The sequence below is a fragment of the Numida meleagris genome, chromosome 11 (genome assembly GCF_002078875.1).
Source record: "Numida meleagris isolate 19003 breed g44 Domestic line chromosome 11, NumMel1.0, whole genome shotgun sequence".
In the NCBI taxonomy this organism is placed as follows: Eukaryota; Metazoa; Chordata; class Aves; order Galliformes; family Numididae; genus Numida; species Numida meleagris.
Window position 1 is genome coordinate 3,733,878 of NC_034419.1, and position 19,881 is coordinate 3,753,758.

The window sequence follows — 19,881 nt, forward strand, 5'->3', positions numbered from 1 at the left end:
GAGTGTATAATGTAGGTCACTCGTGTCCAGTGAAGAAGTACTCTGCTTGGCACAAGTACAGGAATGACTGAAGAAATAGAGAATCTATCTTATGATGCAAGGCTAAGGGATTATGGTTTGCATGAATGATGAAAGAAAAGCACCTCTAAATTTGGTGGGAGATAAACATTGAGGAAGAAGGTTGGTAGGCAAGTTAAAGAACAGCATCAACGCAACAAAATAATTTATTAGAAGAAGCATGTTTTTAAATGCTGAAATCTTGAAACAGCTTTTCTCTAGATGTAAGTGAAGCATCTAGTGGAGAGATAGTGAACAGAATAAAGATTCTGAAAGGACTACTTCACTAACAGTAAAACATCTTCATTTGCCTAGGAAGGCTCTTAGACATCTAACTTTGTATAGCATCAAACAAATATTTGAATGTATAGAACTCGCCTTATAAACTTGTCCCATACTTTACAAAAACCATATAGTATATCCCTGATACAAGTTTTTGCTGAAAAGTTGGCCAGACAGAGGGAAGGCAGACAGAGACAAGGCAGACAAGAGAGGAAAGTAATGTTCCAGAGCTCCTGGAGAAGAAAAGAAAAGGAGGCTTAACCTTGCCTTTCAGTTCGACTGCAACCTCTTCAGTATTTGAACATTAAAGAAATTTTAGACATACATTAGAAACTTTGTTGAAATTAAATATCAAAGGAGAAATTTTACTTTTGCTAAGAACTCAAAGAGCCATTAAGATTCTAGCTTTGGCAATTTGCTCTTAGAGAAAATTTTTCTTTTTCTGTCTCGGTGGAAGTTTGTCCTCCTGACTTTTACTCCAAGAGCATCAACAATTTTAGGGCAGCAGCATGACCATGAGAAACAAAGGCTGCGTGCCGCTGCTGTGCCATAGGCACTGTAACTGCTACGGAGGAGAGGTCAGAGCCTGAGTTACCTCTTTTCAGGCCAAGCAGGACACAGAATGCTACTGACAAACCAAGCCTTTCATCCAGGGAGAAAGACTTTAGTAACACTTCTACATTTGAGCAGAAAGCAGAGAACAACTCATTCTGTTGTGGTAAATGTTCCATGAATATCCTGTAGCCAGTGGTCTGAAAGGGTAAATCTAGCAAATATAAAATGGTTAATTTATCTTCCTCCTTTTCTCTCCATTGCAGCAAAACAGCTAAGAATTGAATAGTATTGCAACTTGAGAAAGGTGTTACTCAGTTATGAGCTGAGTTAATTAATAGGAAGAAGCATAGTCTGCTACAGTGTTTGCTGTCTCTTTATTTGGGAAAATAGAACAGTTCTACAGAGTTGATCGGCTACAACCACATCTATTCAGAAAAAAAAAAAGATTGATTTATTGAGCTATGCAGGGATATGCATCTCCACTGCAGAGAGTAATTAGAGATTTTATCTTTTAAAGTGATTCTGAACTGCTGTGCGGAATTTTGCTAGAATTTTATTACTGCTATGCAATGTCTGCTTAGTATGAAATTGGTGTGCCCTTGAAATTATAATCCTTAGGGAATGTTTTGATTTATTAATATAATAACACAAATTCAATGACAGTGAAAAAGAAAAGAAAAAAATGTTTATTCCCAAATTGCTCCCATTTTAAGTATCTTCTAGAACTTGGTAAAGCTTTCCAAATCCAAATTTAGTTGAAATACTTTTTTTGATTGGCATTTTCTGAGAAAATGTTAGTTACAAAATGAACATATTGGTTTACTTTTCAGCTCTTTGCTTGACACAAATGAAGTAGGACAGGACTGAATTCTTTCCACTCAGATGCTCAGAACGAATGAAACCCTAAATACATTTTTCCTGTGGGATGAGAGGAATAATAGGATAACTGTATCTCTGATTTTGAAGCCTTTCCATATTTTGTGGAATTTTTAAAATATTGCATATGTAGATATCACATATTTAAGGGGAAACTTTAAAACTATAGCAAAGACAAAAGGGCATAACACTTGAGGAGGCCCAGTATGAGCCACTGTTCAATTTCAGAGAACCGGTGCTCAGCACATTGCAACTATAAGGATACTTCAGCCATCGTTTTGGGCATCCAAAATACAGACATTCTGCAGAAATAAGAGCATCAGATGGTGTTTGACAGAAAAAAACGGAAGCCTAATTTCACAGAGCATATACGCAGTTCTTTACTACTTGTATAACCTTTCAATGTGTAACGCTTGGTTACATCATTTCTTCAGCAGGTTTATAATTCCCATTTGGAAAAAAAAAGTCTTGTTCTTTTTCTATTCTTGTTGGGCAGATTAATCTTTGATTCAAATAAACGTTCTTCCATTTTATAAATTATTAATAACTACACAGAAGGTTAGTGCATGAGTAAAGATACAGCTGCCTGTCAAATACTGCCCTGTCTTCAGTAGGTGTGAAACAGATGAGCGAGGTGTTACCTAAATTTTCAGGTATTCATAAGTACAGCACATTCAGATCTCTCAAAGGATTGCAGAATATCTTAACTGAAAATAATTTGTATACCAATAACTACTTACTATGGTACTAAAGTTTCTCTAGTTAAGCTGATATTGTTCAGATTTCAGTATTTTTGCTGATAACAAATTCTGCGTTTCTGGATGTCAGTTTATAATAAAGTCCACCTCATGAATGCCTTACCTCTTTTGAAATAACCTTATGGCTTTAAACATAGTGAAAGCTTTTGCAAAAATAAATCTGGCATTTTATATATTCTGGTAAAAGTAGAAGATTTATGCAAATGCAAACTAAATATGCACAAGTAAGTAATATGCACACAAACTACAGAAAATGAAAACATGAGAATAATAAGGGTCTATATTCAGTGTGTTCCTGGCCATTTTCTCAGGTTTTGCCGTATCGTATGCATGCACACACACATATACACACAGTCTTCTGTCACTGGAAAACAGTTACATGACAGAGTTAAAAGTGTTTTTAGATACCAGGCTATGCATTTCCAGCTTTTGGGGATTGAAAGTAAAATTTATGAACTCAAGAATGTGTATTCTCTATGCATTTCCTTCTACTTTTTACTTTGAGAAAGCAGAATCAGATGAAGAGGGGCAATGAATGTTTTCTTTAACTTTAGAAGCTCAAAATTTGGAACACCAAAGGTTAGCTTATGCTTAAAATCATGTATATGCTTAAAGCCTTTGCTACTTGGGTTAATTAGGCAGAGGATCTAACTGTACACAAAGTAAACAAGTTATTCTTTATCTATTTTTACCTAGTTGTCAAATGTTGTTTATATTTTCATTAGGTAATTCCTTCAAGAGAATACGGTTTAAAATTTTCCAGGAAAGATACATATTTATTATTCCTTTGTACCTTCTCTTCATCCTTCCCTCCATTCCCCTATAGACAATATAGTTAATAATGTTCCTAAGTGGAAGAAGCTGCAGATCTCCTAAAACAAACCAAAAAAAAACCAACCATACAAAAAACTCTTTCCTTAAAGTTTATAAAACAGAAGTATTGTTAAATATAGGATACATATGGGGAAAAACAATCAAAAGAAAAACTAAACCAATGAGCAACCTCCCACACCATGACTCTGCTGCAGTTTTTGTGTTTTCAGGTTCCTCTGGATTTGTTCCGTTGAGGGCTGTCATGTTTGGCTGAGATTTTCAGAAGTGGATATTTCACTGAAGCAAACTTTTTGTGATGTTAACATCAGCAGCAGTGGCATCAAACAAGCCACTTGTAAAGATGACACACACACACAAATGCAATGATGCAAGGGTTTCTAGCAGGCAGTTAAAATCTTACCAAATTATCACAAAATATTCTCAGAGTTTTTCCATCATACAGACCTCTGAAGTTTTTTAGATTTATTTTTAAGTGTTTTCCAGCCAAAAAGAAAAAAAAAAAAAGGAAAAAAAGCATAGCATCACAAAGGCTGCATTTTTGCTCATTTTGACTTTTTGGGAGGGGTCTACCATTTCTTAAAAGCGGGGCTAATCTTCAGGTAAAACCTGAATTGTCTCTTTAATTTGTAAATACCCGAAATTACTCAGACTTGCCAAGAAGCTGTTACTTTAGGTAGAAGCATTACATCTGCTACATTTGCCTCAGAGTGGCATGTGGGCATTAGCATCTGCAAATTATGCCAGAAATGGCATAGAAATGGCCAGAATGTTCATCACAGAACATTCAGACATCTTGACTCTAGTGCATACTACGATGCTTTTATTAATAAATAATTTTAAAGGGAGAGTTTGGCTTAGCTTTTTGTGATCTATTCTGCATGAAAATCAGATGCTCTCGTACTGAGAAATTATTACTGTTCAGCAGCTTTTGCTCTTCTATTATTTCTTACGTATTTAGTTACCCATAAACGTAATGATCAAGCTGGACAGCCTTTACAACTAAAACTCAAGAGATTCTTTGGATCAAATTTTCTCATGAAGAAAAATGGGAGCATTTTTTTAATGAAAAAAAAAAATTTAATTTAATAAATGTAAAGCAAAATTACTGTCCAATAGTGATCTAAATTTGGAACACAGATGATCAGGTTGGTGGGCAAACCAGCCTAACTGAAATTGCCGCATGCTTTCCATAGCAACATGGTTTAATGGTCACATGAGGAAATGGAGCAAGGAGAATGTGAAACCTGCAGCTAAAATGATGTTTATAAGAAGTTTCAGCATTTAGGGACATTATTAATCTATTGGCTGATAGAGGCAGAGATATCACAGTAAAACTTAGAAGTTCCCAGTGGTTATCACAAAGATTTCCCAAATCTACTGGGATATGCAAAATCTTAACTGACTGCTGTGTACCCTTCCTTTAGGGAAAATAATTATGTTTGAAGTCTAAATATAAAGTCAAGTCCTCAATTGGAGATGCATTGTGGCAGGAAGGTTTGGAGTCCTAACAGAGACATCATTTCTTTAAAAGGAGTTGTATTCTATATTTAAGCTTTCGCCAATCTGATACAAACTGTTAGGCTCCAAAAATTTTGGAACAGTCCTATAATGAAGGAGAGATGCTATGGAAAGTGGAAGCCATACTTCTGATCTCATGCTCTGAAGTTCAGCAGAGTAACAGACATGTGAAACTTTTTGAAATGAGGATCAGACTTGAGGTTTTCACAGATAATGTGGTTATTCTATTCTGCCCTTGCTATGCGTGGTTTGACTTTTCAGCAGCACTTACTAGATTTATGGCGTATTTATGTAGAAAAAGAATATCCAGAACATCCTCGTCACAAGTACACGTGACTCCCATACATACAATATCTTCTGCTGTGGATACCTAATCTAATTTAATACACCTTAAACTGAGAGGATTCAAAAATAAACAAGAACAAACATACTGAAAATATGCCTTGTATCTCCAAGCTTCACATATCCCAAAGTACTTGACCAAACTTTCTCTAATTAGTGTAATTATAGTTTTGAAATAGAATAGTATCAGTTACATGTATGAGTTGGCATCTCTTTGCAAAATTGACCTCTTGTTTACAATTTTATACTAATCACCTTACTGATCTTTCAGAATAGAATTTATTTGCTTTTGCAGTGCCCTACTCTCTACTGTCTGAATATTAAATGTGTTTGTTTTCCCAGAGGGCTAGAGAACATTGGACAAAAGGGTTCAGCAGGAGAGAGTGAAATAAAAAGAGGTTGTGAGTCTTTAACCTTGAGCCTGAAATGAATGTGAACCAAACTCAAGATACTTGGCTTATATGAAGCCAGGTAAACATTCGAGTATAAGCCCACACGCTACCAACCATAACAGATCTGCAGATGATAAAGAGGCTTTGTGTATTTTGCCTACACTGTTGTATTTAAGAGTGAGATTCTGAACTTCATCTTTTCTTCTGATGGGGAAAAAAACTGTAGTATCTAAATTTCTATTTCTTTTATTTTTCTTGCCTAATGCAGTATAATAAATATAACTGTCAAGGTGGGATGAAACTCAAGCTTTTTCTATTACAGCTACAGAGAAGAAAGAAGTGGAAACTTAGAGCCATGTCAAAAATGTCCTGAATTGTTGTTCCCACAGTCTTTTGTTTAAAAGCAGTTCATTTTTTTCTGTTGTCTCCATTACTGTGAGAAAAGGGAGCTGTATCACACTGTTTGTCTTCCCTTGGCATTGTCAAGCGTCATAAAGAAATCTCATTTACATGAGCTTCACATAGTTCATAAAAAAACATGTTCTCGGTTCTATCCATCATGGGTATGTCCCTGCTTTTACATGCTGTACAACCATAGCATTTTTTGAAGTTCATCAGCTATAATTTATCTTCAAAAAAATAATCACACTATGTGGGTTTTGCTTCAGTAGAGCCCCTAAATATTTTGACACTAGATACTACTCCAAATAACCTTGAGCTTCATTAAGCATTTATTAAAAGAATTTGTTGCTGTTGGGCCATGTAACTCTTGGTAAGCAGTATCTTTTCAGTTCTTAGCTTAAATAGGGTAGTATTATTTATTTAAATTAAAATGCCAACTTTGTATTCAAGGTGGCAAACCCTGAATATGTATGGAAAACCTACACACAACTCTGAAACTGCAGAGAGATGTTAAGAAGGCAGTTTTCTACAGATCCTTAGAGAAGAGAACTAGCTAGCTTTATATATTCTCAGCCTTAGGGATTTGCCCAAATTTGGCACTTCTGTTACAGTTCCATCCAGCAGATGAGCTACTTATATATCAGTATTTATAAATAAGTTTTAAGCTATTATTTCTACTAAAAATCACTATGAACATGTAGAATCCTTGCCAATAATATCTAAGCGTTCCTGCAGGACTTAAACACTCCATGACCAAACCTTGTCAAAGATCTCCACTCTTAGTGATGCAACTACTGGCTGATTGTACATTCTGAAATTATGTACCTTCAGATTGCTGCGTAAACACATCTAGTCTGAGCAAAAGATGTTGCTGTAGTGTTTTCTTTCAATGGTTCTTCAGCGGTCCCTGCAGAGTATTGAATTCAGGCCATGGTGGGCAGGTTTTCATAACTTGTTCTCAAATACAATCTGATTCTACAGATTTCCCCCAACTATGTAAGATGTGAGCGAGCTACTTTGACTAAAAGCTTGTATTAAATGTAAAATAGATTCCAAATGTTGGGAATAAATGCAATATAGATGCACAGTTAAAATCCACACTTGCCCTATAGTATCATTTTCTGAGTCAGCTTCTGCAACTTTATTAAGCAGACTACCAGTGACTTCAGTGGTTGTTTCTTCACTGCAGAACTTGTAGTCTCAGTGTTTGAAACTAAGTTCCTCGCTTGCTAGCCAGCAAAGACTTAAATGCAGCTTGTGTGGCCTGAAGAAAAGCTTTACTTCTCTTGAATCCTACAAAATCTCTACAAGCATAATATGAAAATCCAAGCCTGTATTTTTAAGTGAAAACTTATTGTACTTTTATTTAATAGAATCTAGCTGCCAAATAGAACCTAAATCTATGCAATAAAATGTGGCGATATGCAAGAGAATGAAACATTTTGTTAGTTTAATCAGATATAGTGAAAAGCTGCCACTGAGTGAGGTGACTGTTATTTTTATTCAGATAGCAGAAATAGTAGGTAGCTTTGCAGAAAATACCCCTGTATCAGCCCATATCACAAAGTGGGCATGTTACAGAGCATTTCCCTGATTTCAAATAGGACAATGTGGTACATCCCTTAAAGACTGCTTTGGCGAGCATATTCTTTTCTCATTGTTTAGACTAACTACTTTGCGCTTTCAAATAGTAGAAAGGCCCAGGTAATGAGGGAATTAGTATGTCAACTCATAGAAAAGAGTTCAAATCCTATATATTTAGCAATACAAGTTAATCGCTTGTTGGTTCACTACAGAACCATCACAGAGCAGAGCACAATCCAAAGTGATTCAATTCGCATAAAGCCCTGATTTAGAATTCCGGGCGCCCTCTCAAAAAGATCTTATACACACTTTATGATTGTAGTGCACAGACCTTGCTCTTCTCTGCCCCTCTTGTCTTGCACCTGCCAGCCTCCTGAAATCATCCAGTATCCCAGACCTAGACAGCCTATTCTACACCACGTTAGTTTTCTTACTTGGAACATAAGCAGTCACATGGACCTGCTTTTTGTACTTTGCCCTTTCCTACCAAACACATTTATAAAGAGAAGGGACTGACCAAAGGCCATGTGTTTGAAGATGGCATGACTTCTGCTCCTAGGATTTTTGAAAGATGATGAACATTCAAATTTAGAGAATACAAACAGGGACAAAGTTCAGAGATCAAAGTATAGGTCAGCTTCTTTCTCAAATCTGCTGATATTCTGTACGACTTGGACAACTCCAACAACAGGGTCAGCTAGATCCCACAGCTATAACAGTGTGAGCCCACATAACTATTAAAACACAGTCTGCTGATTAAAAGGGAAAATAAAGCTTTATAAATTAGTGATATATTAAACCAACCAATAATGTGCAGCATATTCACATGTAAAATGACACACATACCTACCACCAACCATTTCAAATGTGCTTGGAAAAGCTTTCACAATGCCTGCTTGCACCTTTTCTGCCTCTGCCTGTGTTTTGGTTTTCCCTTTTAAGAAATGCTAAAAATTCACTCATGAACTACATGGAAGTAGAAGGATAGAACTCATATTTAGCCATAAAACATTTGCCAACGGATCACGTTTTTGCCATTCTGTTTTTTCCTCTCTGCCCCCCCACTCCCTTCCAAGCAGTTATGTTTCCTCAGTAGTAACACATAGCACAACCCTTCACGTCTCTTCAGAACCGTAGGTCACTGGGATACGGACGGCATCCCTCCCTTTGCCCACCCACAGAGCACTAGTGTCCCCACTCTGCCATGCTCCTCACTGCTCCTTTCATTTCCTACTGAGAGCAATTTGCACTGTTGTTCACAGTCTAATGGGCTGAGCCTTGTAGTTTATTTTCACCTGTGTTCTTATCGTCAGGTGGTTAACAACATTAGATTTATCCTGGCATAAGTCTGCTGACCTAGTTTAAAGACTGCATATATGGCATAAATTGTGTCACTTTCAGCTTTTAACTTTACAAAGAGTATTTACAACTGAGACACAGAAAATGAAAGAGCTTGCTGTTTAACAACGCAATTCAATTCAAACCAACAACCAATACATTACTATATTATGTTTTCTATATATTATAAAGTTAAATGGCTAGAACAGTGGGTCTATACTCGAGTGTTTACCTCACATATGCATGAAGGAAAAAAAAAGTTGGTTCAACAATACAATGTTCACATTATCCAGGCTTCCAAGTGTAGTTGTTGTGTGCAAGTTATCTCTGTGGTAACTGTGATTTTTTTTTTTTTTTTCCCTGTGGTAGCATGATTATGCTTAGTATTTTGTCTGCTTGGCTTTTTGTGCTCTTGGCTGCATTCATTTAGATTTTGCTTTAAAACATTGATATTACTTATAATTTTTACACTTGGCTCCTGTGTGTCTCATACGTACCCATCCAACTGTGTCTGTGTTCTGTGCTTTTCTGTTTGTGAAGTGTGATTTGTTATATGTAATGTTTTTATAACAAAACAAAAAAAGAGACTTTTTAAAATAAAAAAGCCTTCCTACTTACTCACTGCAAAACTATCAACATGCATGGTTTTACATTTGCATTACAATTAACATGGCTTGTCTTTTACTAGGGATGTACCACACGAGTGGACGTTCGCTTTCTTTAACCAGTACTTCCCATCAGTTCTTTGATGGCTTTAAACTTGATTTATTTTAATATTGCAGTTGATACAGATATTCAAAATGCACATAACTGAGCCACTCGTTTATGCATATAACATCCAGAGACTATGGACTTCAGCTGCCTGCACTGCCCTAACCATACGCTACATTTTTCACAAAGTATTCTCTAACACATTTTGGCCCCTTAACAGTGTGACCTCTGACACCTCTTTCCTTTTCTCCCCCTAGATCCGCGTCGTGAAGGCATTCCGTAGCTCTCTCTATGAAGGTTTAGAAAAACCAGAATCTAGAACCTCTATTCACAACTTTATGACTCATCCTGAGTTTAGGATAGAAGATTCCCAGCCCCACATCCCACTCATTGATGACACAGACCTAGAAGAAGACCATGCTCTCAAGAAAAACTCGAGTCCACCGTCTTCGCTGAACAAGAACAACAGTGCTATCGACAGTGGAATAAATCTTACAACTGACACAAGTAAATCAGCTACCTCTTCTAGTCCAGGAAGCCCAATACATAGCCTGGAGACATCACTTTAGCTGAAAAGGTCACTGCAAAAAAAATAAAAATTAAAGTAAAATAAAATAAAATAACCACAGCAACCGAAATCTATAAATATATATATTAAAAAACATTGCTGGCTGAAAAGCTGTTTGAACTCTTATTCACTCTGAGACAAGTGAATGAATTGTTAATCACAATGGTTTTGGGGAAAGAATGAATGGCTGATTTACATACCCCCCTCTTGTTCCCTTTCAGAAAACAAAACAAAAAAAAATCCTGCATGAATGTACTGTACACTTCTGGCCCTTCTTTCTTTCTTTTTCTTTCTTTTTTTTTTTTTTTTTTTTATTTTTTCCTCCTTAAGCAGGAACTGCAGAGGACTTCTTTCTGCGGCTATTTATCCAATTCACTGGTCTGTGAGTTTTTTGAAATGCTTGTGTGGCATGGACTCAATTGTATAGATTAATTTAAAGAACTTTTTTGAAGTTGCAAAGCTTAACTTGCACAGTAGATTTGCACCAGTTGGACAGAGGAACTTAAACATTTATGAGACTATATATAGAGATATATACATATAAGTATATACATAATTAATTATATATATGTATATATCTATATATATATATACAGTTATATATATATAAAGTTTCTTTGTTGGCATGTTGCCTTGTTTCTGCTCAAATTGCTCTGACTATTTTAACTTATTTATGTCCTAAAAAAGAATGTAATTTGTTTACAAACCTGTAGATAATATCCTTAACTATTTGTAGGGTTAAGAAAGCACTTCCTGCCGAAGTAGTATAAAAATGGCTCAGCTCAGCTCATTGAAAACGTCTGTAATATCGCACCCTGGATATTTTATTGCAGCTGCGTTCTGATTTCTGCCTGTTTTTTTGTTGTTGTTGTTGTTTTGGGTTTTTTTTTTTTTTGTTAAATATTGTAGATATTGCTAGTAAATAACGAAAGAAGCCAAAATATAATAACACATTGGATGTAGCATTGTGATCCTATATACAGGGAGGTAAAACAGGCTTCCTTTGTTTCAAATAAAAATCAGAATGATCAGGTTCTCTCTTTTTTTTTTTTCCTCTGATAAACTGCTTGAATTTGTTTTGGTGCAGCATTGGAGAATGGAGCCTATTTCATTCTTTAATCATATGGCAATGGCTTCCAAAAAAATGTTTTTAGACAGATAATATGTGAAATTGAGTTGAGTTTATAAATAACAGGTTTAAAATAAGTTATATTTGGTTTGTCTACGTGGAGATCAAACTGATGTTTAAATATTGTGACATATTGTGTTAATCCTTTTCAGTTAGTAATATAGGCATTTATTTCCTTATTAATTACAAAGTATGGGCTGTTGGCATTTTGGATGAAAATCACTGTAGGTTGTTGCTTTGATTTATTTTTTTTTTAAGGACAATATCATTTCTGCACTATTAGGTCTGAATGAAGTGATATTAATTGTATATTGAGATATTCTTTGTGTGATTTTTTTTTAACCAAGCTTGTCTTCCTGTAGTCACAAAGTATACTGTAACACAGTACACTGTTTTACCTTGAGCTTTCTACAAAGAAAGCTACTTTGAAAACCTGCAGTAAGGAGGGTGAAAAATATTTTTCAAGATGGTAACAGCCCTGATATCTTAAAATTTATGAGCTTATATAATTGCTATGTCAACCACTTGAATGCTAAGCACTTTGTGGATCACAGATTTTTCATAAATAATTTTTGTATTTAATATAAAGTTTGCTTGGAGACTTTTCAGCATATAATCTTTTCCATAATTGTACAGTGCAAAAGATATTTTGAATTACACCATTGATTATGCCAGATGTGTTGAAAAACACTCTCAAAGTAGCTTGACAAATTGATTTGTTAAGGTATTACTGGTTGTCTTAAGGTTGGCTAATAACATGGTGCATCTCTGCAGTCACAAGAACTAAACCAAGCCAGAACTCTCCTAAACAAGGTTAGACTCACGGCCAAACTGCAGACTGAACTGACTAAAACATTTTCAGGGTGCATCAAGACTATTCAGCCAGGTAAAGCTCAAATCAGCTTGAATTGCCAGCTTCCGGACTCTTGTGTAGAAGCTTGAATGTTTTTGGCTCAAACTCGTAGTTCGCTATCTGATCCAAACGTTTCATTCAACAACAGAACAGGTCGTGGGAGGTGTATACAACTGTTTCCAGCAGATAGTGTTACCCGTTTCTTAACAGTAAAAAGCTAGCATGAAAGCATTATTATTTTAGCTAATTCCTAGCAACAGAGTGATTGAAACTCAGTCAGGATTGTTCTTCGCTTTGTAAATACGGTGACTAACCTTTGTATAACATGTATTGGGTTTCTATGGCCTATTTGGGATATCATATTCAGAAGAAAAAAACAAAGTGTTATCTATTTACAGGGAAGCCTCTAGCTTTGGACTTGAACATCTACAAAAGTTATTAATACTGGAACAATTTGTTTTCAGCATCTTAACACTGACTGTTTGCCTTTTTATTTTCAAACTTCATATTTTTTCTTGGTTTCATTTTTTTTTTTAAATTTTCCTGTAGGAGTATCCCTCCCTAAGGTACCATTTGCAGACTTGAAAACTGTTAAGAAAATGAACACTGCATTCTGTGTATATATAGTAAAACATATATAAACTGAGATGCATAGATAACTTGGGCTTTTGTGAGCAGAGACTGTGCTTTATGTATATGATAAATGATAGATTTTTTTTAAAGCAGAATAGCTATGACCTTTCAACTACAAGTCGTGCATCACAATTCCTTTCTTTTATTGCTTGACCTCTCTGTGATGGGAACAATGGATCAAAAACCAAAATGATCAGTTTGTTAAATTCCCTGCAATATATAAATGCTCGCTCTCGACGTACTGTACTTAGCAGCATGAGATTTGTGGACAACAATACAGTGGTACATTGGCAATCCATCCCACTAGGGGTTATTAATATATGTTCATTCATCTGTTTTTATGAATTTTTTTATCTAGACAATAATTGTAAATAAAGAACTTACTCTGTCTGTTCATTTAATACTATGCAAAAGGTTATGCTTTCTATTGTTATTCTTATTCCTACAGTGTGATGCTGGAATGTTTGTGGTTTCAAAACAACAAAAAAAAAAAAACAACAAAAAAAAGACAAAAGTAAGTAAAATATGTGATGTAAATTATTTTATAGTTTGAAACAAAATGATAAAGTTTTACTCTTGCTGCTTACTGTCTAATAGATCTCTCTTGGCAGGAGCACAAGTGGAAAATTTAAAGAAATAAATTCACAAAGCAGCATGAACAATAATGGTCTGAACGTAACAGCTTTCTTTATTGTCACCTGAAGTCATTAAATCTAGCTCTGGATTCCCACTGGCACAATGTAAACATGAATGTTTATGCTCTGGATTGGCACTAGGAAGCCTGCACTCAGAGGTTGCTCTGGCTCCCTTAGGCTTTGCTTACTCCCAGTTGCTAAGTCAGCCCGGAGTGCTCTGTGTACCTCTCTGACTTGGAGACCAGGGAATCCCTAGAAACAAAGCTCGCTCCATGCTGTGGTGGCGCACTGTGGTGGGAATGGCTGATGTGAATGCTGTAGTGAACTTGGCTGAAATTAGTAAGTACAGAATAAGATAGGTGATGATGCTAAGATAAATGAAGGCCCTGTCAATTTCTGTATGAAACAATTCATTCAATGTTGGTCCTAAGATGAGCATCTTAAGTCTGTATTCCTATCACTTTGGCTCATATGACATACCCCTCTACTGATAATGCTTTTTGCATCTCTTTCCTTCTCTGTCGCCATCAGAAAAATTAGTGTTGAACCTTCTAGAAGTGAGGATTTAAGTCCAGCAGTCATGTCCTGCCAGATACGACCTGCCCTAAAATCTCTGACATGCAATACCAGGGAAAAATGAGGGATTTCCAGTTTTGCTGCTCAGATCCTCAGCTCAGAATTTCCATGTATTGAAGTGTTTGGAAGAAAGAGAACTGGGATTGTTCACTGTTCTAAACAAACATATATATGTTAAGCTTCTGCCAGTTTCAGAGATCTGTTTTAGCAATGGCACCTTTTCAAGACTGTTTGTGACATGTTTTTAACACTGCATGGAAGCGAGTCGTAAATTCAGGAGAATTTCCAAGGAGGAAATTCCCCACTATGCTAACTTCTTACGCTTTGCAACAAATTGAAGATTCAGAAAGGCACAAAACTTACTAGTCCATCACAGGGAACTCACATCCCGATTCAGAGTAAGGATGCCAGGTGTTATTCTTGCTGTTCTTTTACCCATACTAAATATTCTGCTAGGAAGACAATGAGGGTAGTCAAATACTCACAGATGATAGAAAATCAGGTACTGACCATGTATGCTGATGCTGTACTGAGTGCTGCTGCATGAGAAGGGCTGGAGGAAATGGTTCGTAAATAACAGATGAAGGAGAAGCAAAAAGAACAGTAAGGAGAAAGGAAAAAAATGCAAGTGCTTTTATACTTCACTGTATAATTTCATTATAATATTCATTTCAGTATATACTGAAATGAAATAAAATCCTAAGTGGTTATTATTGGTGTGATTTAGGCATTGAGTTCTAATCCAACAGATACTCCAGTAGTATTCTCTGTCTTTTCCAGCTGAAGTCCAAATTCATGAATAGGCTGAGGTTGCCACAGTGAGGTTTAGGCATCCAGAAATAGAATCCTGATCTAAAAAACATTTACTCAGCTATTACCCATAACATATAATCTGACCAGAAGACTGACCAGAAGAAAGAGATTATCTCTGCCATTGTCTTCCAAATTATTTTTTTCAATGATTCTCTGATACGAAATAAATGTCACAACTTGTGGTACTGGTTAACTTCAAACTAACACAGGCTGTGGGAAGACTGGGGTTCAACACTTTACACTTCCTCTTGGTATTATGGTATTACTGTAATTGCTTTTGAGAAACCACAGAAAGGTAAGCAGCAGACATTTCTTATTTATGTTTGTATTCCTGCAGCATTGGGAGACGCTGGCAAGGAGGGAATACAATTTATTTGTGGTCCAGATCTGGACCAGGCTGACATGTAAATTGCTTTGGATTATAAACTAGAAATCCATGTCTCTAATTTTAGCAGTACATGAAATCAGCATAGGTAATGCTCAGTTTTGTTCAACTACACATTGATGAGAGGTACTGAATGAGAGAGAAAGGATTGTTTTCTTATTTTTACAAACAGGCATTATTAACAGCTATATTGCAATCTAATTTTGTGTAGTTCTATAGCACAATAACTGAGTGGTACCTATAATCAAACTATTTATATATTAAACAAGACAAGCTGTTGAGAGACAAAACATAAGAAATATTTATGCCTTTCTCCAGTATCTTCAAATAAAATTTGAATAACTTTGTTGCATGCAGCCAGTCTGGGAGACCATGTTTCCCTGGTACCAACTGGAATATTAAATTCCTAGTAAGGGAATGTACTTTTCCACTTATTCTATCTGTGATGAATTTTTTCCGCTTTCCAAGCAACAGAGCACCTGCCTCTCCGTGTTTGTGCCTTTAACAATGATTACAGGTTGAGCTGGTACAAGCAGTGTTGATACTTAGTAAATTAAATGACTTGACTTTTTTACAACATAGTCTCAGATTATGAGAATTTGAAAAGCAACTTATTGAGTTTGCTTGAAAAACTTCATCGAATATTTCTGTCATCTCAGAGACATTATAAATATTTTCCTAAAAAGATTAAAGAAAATAAGATAAACATTATTTGGTGACAAATCATATGAGTAAGTTACAAATACTTTGTCATCGAAGTATGTCAACCAGGAAGGCTTTCTTATGCTTACTTTGCATAGGCATAATCAATAATAATTGTTAATTTGACCGTTTGGAAGGCTTTTATAAAAGAGGAAGTTTACAGGATTTACGATGAGTACCTGCCACTAGGAACATAAATAGTGTATTTGGTTTGGCAAGTAATGGATTCAAATAGAATGCTTTCTGTCACAAACAGACATGCCAAATACTCAGCACTGCAATGCAAAGCTGCTTTGACATAAAAATCTTCCCGTACCACCAAAAGGTTTAACGTGCTCCCTTATGTGTCAGATCTAGGGTGTATGTAGTTACATGGCGAACTGGCTGTTTATCTCCTGAAAAGTATTTGTTGTTATTGTTGCTCTACAATTTCAGCTGCTTTTCAGGCAGTTTCATGAGTGGCCTTATACCATATGTTTTGGTGAAGGCTAGTGCTGGGACAGAAACAGCAACAAAAACTGATGAGATGGAGGCAGGAAAGAATAAAGTCACAATTATTTCAGATTGAGAGGACAGAATAAAGCCACAATTATTTCAGATTAAAATGACAGTTCTAGCAAGCCTACATCAAAGGGAACTGAACAGTTGTCTCTAGTTGTTCTTTGTTTTCACCAAAGACAAAGCATTCAGTACTGTCTGCCTCACTGCTTAGGTACCAAGTGTATCACAGAAGATTATGGTTTCAGAAGCAAAAATGCGGAGTCACAAAACTCTGCTTGATGGCTGCTGTAAGGCAAGCTGGTGTTCTGCTAGACAGGTGCCTGCATCTGACAAAATACCATCGTGCTTCACAGTAACTGACATTGTTGCTGGAAGCATGAGCAGGGCTGGGAAAACACTTCCTCACAGATCTGCAGGATATACGTAGGTCACTCTGATAGTAATACCTCCTATTTATTTCCATGGAAACTAGAACAGGTACAAAGAGCACAATAACACTATTTGATAGAGCAAATTCTCAGCTACAAAACACTATTTTTCAACATAGTCAACACCATTAGCACTGCATTTTCACCAGTGACGACTGCATGCCTTGCTCATAAAAAACTGCACCAGTGGAGGTGACCCACTGTTTCACAGCTTCTACGATGGTGTAATTGCTAGGAAAATGCTGCCCATGCTGCTACCATGTCCAACGTTCACTGTGCTGCTCACATCCAGTGTTTGGTCCCCATAAACGTTCAGCAATCATCAGTGAATGTCAACGGGTGGCATTTTTTCCACATGGAGGAATTCAGTTCACACCTTTGCTCCATACACACTTCCATGTCAGATGCTGTTTTTGCCAGACTGCCCCTCTGCTGCTATCTCTCATATGGCAACAACATGTCATAGAATATTGGCAGCAAGGTTCAGCCTCTACCACCATGCCACCAACATCTGCCTCTGATGCTGTGGGCCAATATAACAAACTAGGAGGCATTACTTTTTGAGCAGCTCTTGCACAACATTGGCTGTATCAGCAAAAGCCATTTCTGATTATATATATACTTTTTTTCTTTTTTTGTTGGGGTTTGATATATTGTCAAGAGTTTAAATCATTTCTAGTCAGTTTTATTGTCCTATTCTCTTGTTTAGAATTTGGTTGCTTTCACTGTTTTTCTATTACACTTTCAATGCTCTTTCTTGTAAGCCAAGGTGATGAAAATGCTTTTAGTGAAATATGCATTTTTACCTACATAATAGTGTCCAATAGACTCCTATATCCCATGATGCCTGTGTACAAATTATACTTTCCCTATATGAAATTACATAAAGAAAAAAACGAATTGGGTGAGTATGCTTTAGAGATTATTCAATTGCCTTTCTTTCCATTTTCATGTTTAAGGCTAGAAGCACTATCTAATAATGATGGAGCACTTTGTCTCCTTAGCGTTCCTGCCCAGCTGATGCTGTCATTACATTTTGTTTCAGAAAATGTTTAGGTTGATTTATGCTATGCCACCAGCAAAGCTTTTCCTATGCTAATCATGGGTTAGTACATCAGAGAGGAAATCTGCTGTTCTTTCAAACACCAGATGCTACAAGTTCTAGCACTTCTACAACTTTGAACTGCCCCACATCAGAGGAATAATACTTTGTTGACCAGTTACAGTGAAGGAAATGATTGCTTGAGATTCGTGTTTATAAATGGAGACCCCAGCAGACTCTCTATCCTCAAATGTTCAGTTCTTTTGTATCCTGAAGTGGGACAAAACTGTTACAATTTAAGATTCTGTTTAGGTAGCTCATATAATGCACTGCTATACTGCACAAATCACATCTTTATTAAAAAATTTAAAAGATCCTTTCTTCAAGATCCCCTGCTACCTGATACTTGGTGGGCAAGTCAAATAAGTGCTTAAACCTCATACTAAGTGATCTCTCCCTGTAATTTAGTTCCACAAAGCATCGTTCAAAAAATCTAATCAAAGGAAGAAAAAATGTATAGCTTGACAAAATAGCACCTAGTTATCAAATAATCCTGGGCTCAACAAACATCTAATTCTGATGTTCAGATTTTATCACAAAGGAAGCATGGTGATAATGTAGACAGTCACAAGCTTTTTAAGACTTAAGTGGCTTAAGCTCATTTAGAAGCAGAAGTACAGGTGTTTGAAATCTTGTCATGAGGACTGTTAGCATTTCCCAATCAGCACAAGGAGCAGGTGCAAGATGGGTGCCTTGAGACATCATACTTTGCAGAAGTACTAGTTATCCAGGATCTGTAGTAGTGTTAACAGTCCTATATTTCTAAAAAATCACCAAAATCAGATTTCTGAAGTCTGTTAGTTCTGTCCAGTACTAGCTATTTTAGTTATCTACTTTGCAGATAAAGTAAGCATCAAGTCCATCAAAAATTGAAGGTTGGATTGAATAGTAGTTGCAGATGTGGCAGCTACTTAAGATGAAGCCTTGACATAACAGCAAATGAGCACGTTAACAGAGAATGCATTATGGACCAAGAAGGGGAAACAATTCTATTCTGTGCTACTGTAATGAGCCAACTGCAGCACGAGCAACTATACACTGATTTGATGACAAGGTAAAGTTACTGAGTTAAGTGTATGGTAAATGAGGATGCATAGCTTTTTATTTCTTGGAAAATCTCATTGGAGGAATTCAGTTCTATTCAAATGTTATGTCCTTTGAGATTATTATTAACATACAGTGTGTTACTGAGCAAGCAGGGAAGATGCTACTGCAGTGTTCTTGATGAAATATGTAAATCCTGTGACTTCATCAACAGATCCCCCTCTCAGTTTGACTTACACAATGTGCTTGCTCTTTTTATTTGTCTCTTATTTTATTGCTTTATTGTATGTTGGTACATTGTGAGCTATCTCACGGTTACTGTTTCTCTTTATTTCACATCTGATCTGATAAATTTCTTATTTTGGTAGTCATCTTCACTCCTTTGACTTCAACCTAGCATAAGCTTTCTCACTGGAACTATACGTAGTGTCCGTGACTTTGTTGGCTGTTCATGCTTTTTATTCATGTTGTCTATCACGTGGCTTCATAGACAGAAGGCCAGTTAAGGATGCAGTAAAATTTGGACTTGTACTTCAATGTTGTAGTTGTCTGCTTTCTCGGATATCCTCACTGTTTTGGAAGCACATTGTATCTCAATGTGAGAAGTCATGCTGTGTGACTAACAATAATAATAATTGATTATAAGCAAAGCGTAGATTAATGTTGTAGAAAAAGCAGGTGGTTGTTTCCTTTTCTTCTTTCTCAGAACCGCCACTTACATAGTGGGTTTGTGCTTCTCTTGGCACTGATATAAAGTCATATTCTCTTTGCTGGAGGAACTTCTGTGTCACATTTTTCAGCCTGTTGTTCAGGTTATAACTAAGAAATGGAGAAAGTATGCAATTCATCTTTGGCTGCCTGTT

At 36.2% G+C, this 19,881-nt stretch overlaps 2 protein-coding genes across 13 annotated transcripts in view; both read left to right on the forward strand.

Moving 5' to 3' along the window:
* ATP2B2 (ATPase plasma membrane Ca2+ transporting 2) overlaps positions 1–13,238 on the forward strand; it is a 295,684-nt gene extending 282,446 nt beyond the window's left edge. For 8 of the 12 annotated variants that reach the window (XM_021409829.1, XM_021409832.1, XM_021409831.1 and 5 more), the window contains one exon: positions 9,907–13,238. In XM_021409829.1, the coding sequence (XP_021265504.1) occupies positions 9,907–10,218 (312 nt within the window). In that variant the 3' untranslated portion in view covers positions 10,219–13,238. The remainder of the gene's footprint in view (positions 1–9,906) is intronic. The other 4 variants (XM_021409838.1, XM_021409839.1, XM_021409837.1 and 1 more) reach the window with 2 other exon arrangements.
* SLC6A11 (solute carrier family 6 member 11) overlaps positions 13,638–19,881 on the forward strand; it is a 139,029-nt gene continuing 132,785 nt past the window's right edge. The window contains exon 1 of the mRNA XM_021409844.1: positions 13,638–13,806. The gene's annotated coding sequence lies outside the window, so the exon portion shown is untranslated. The remainder of the gene's footprint in view (positions 13,807–19,881) is intronic.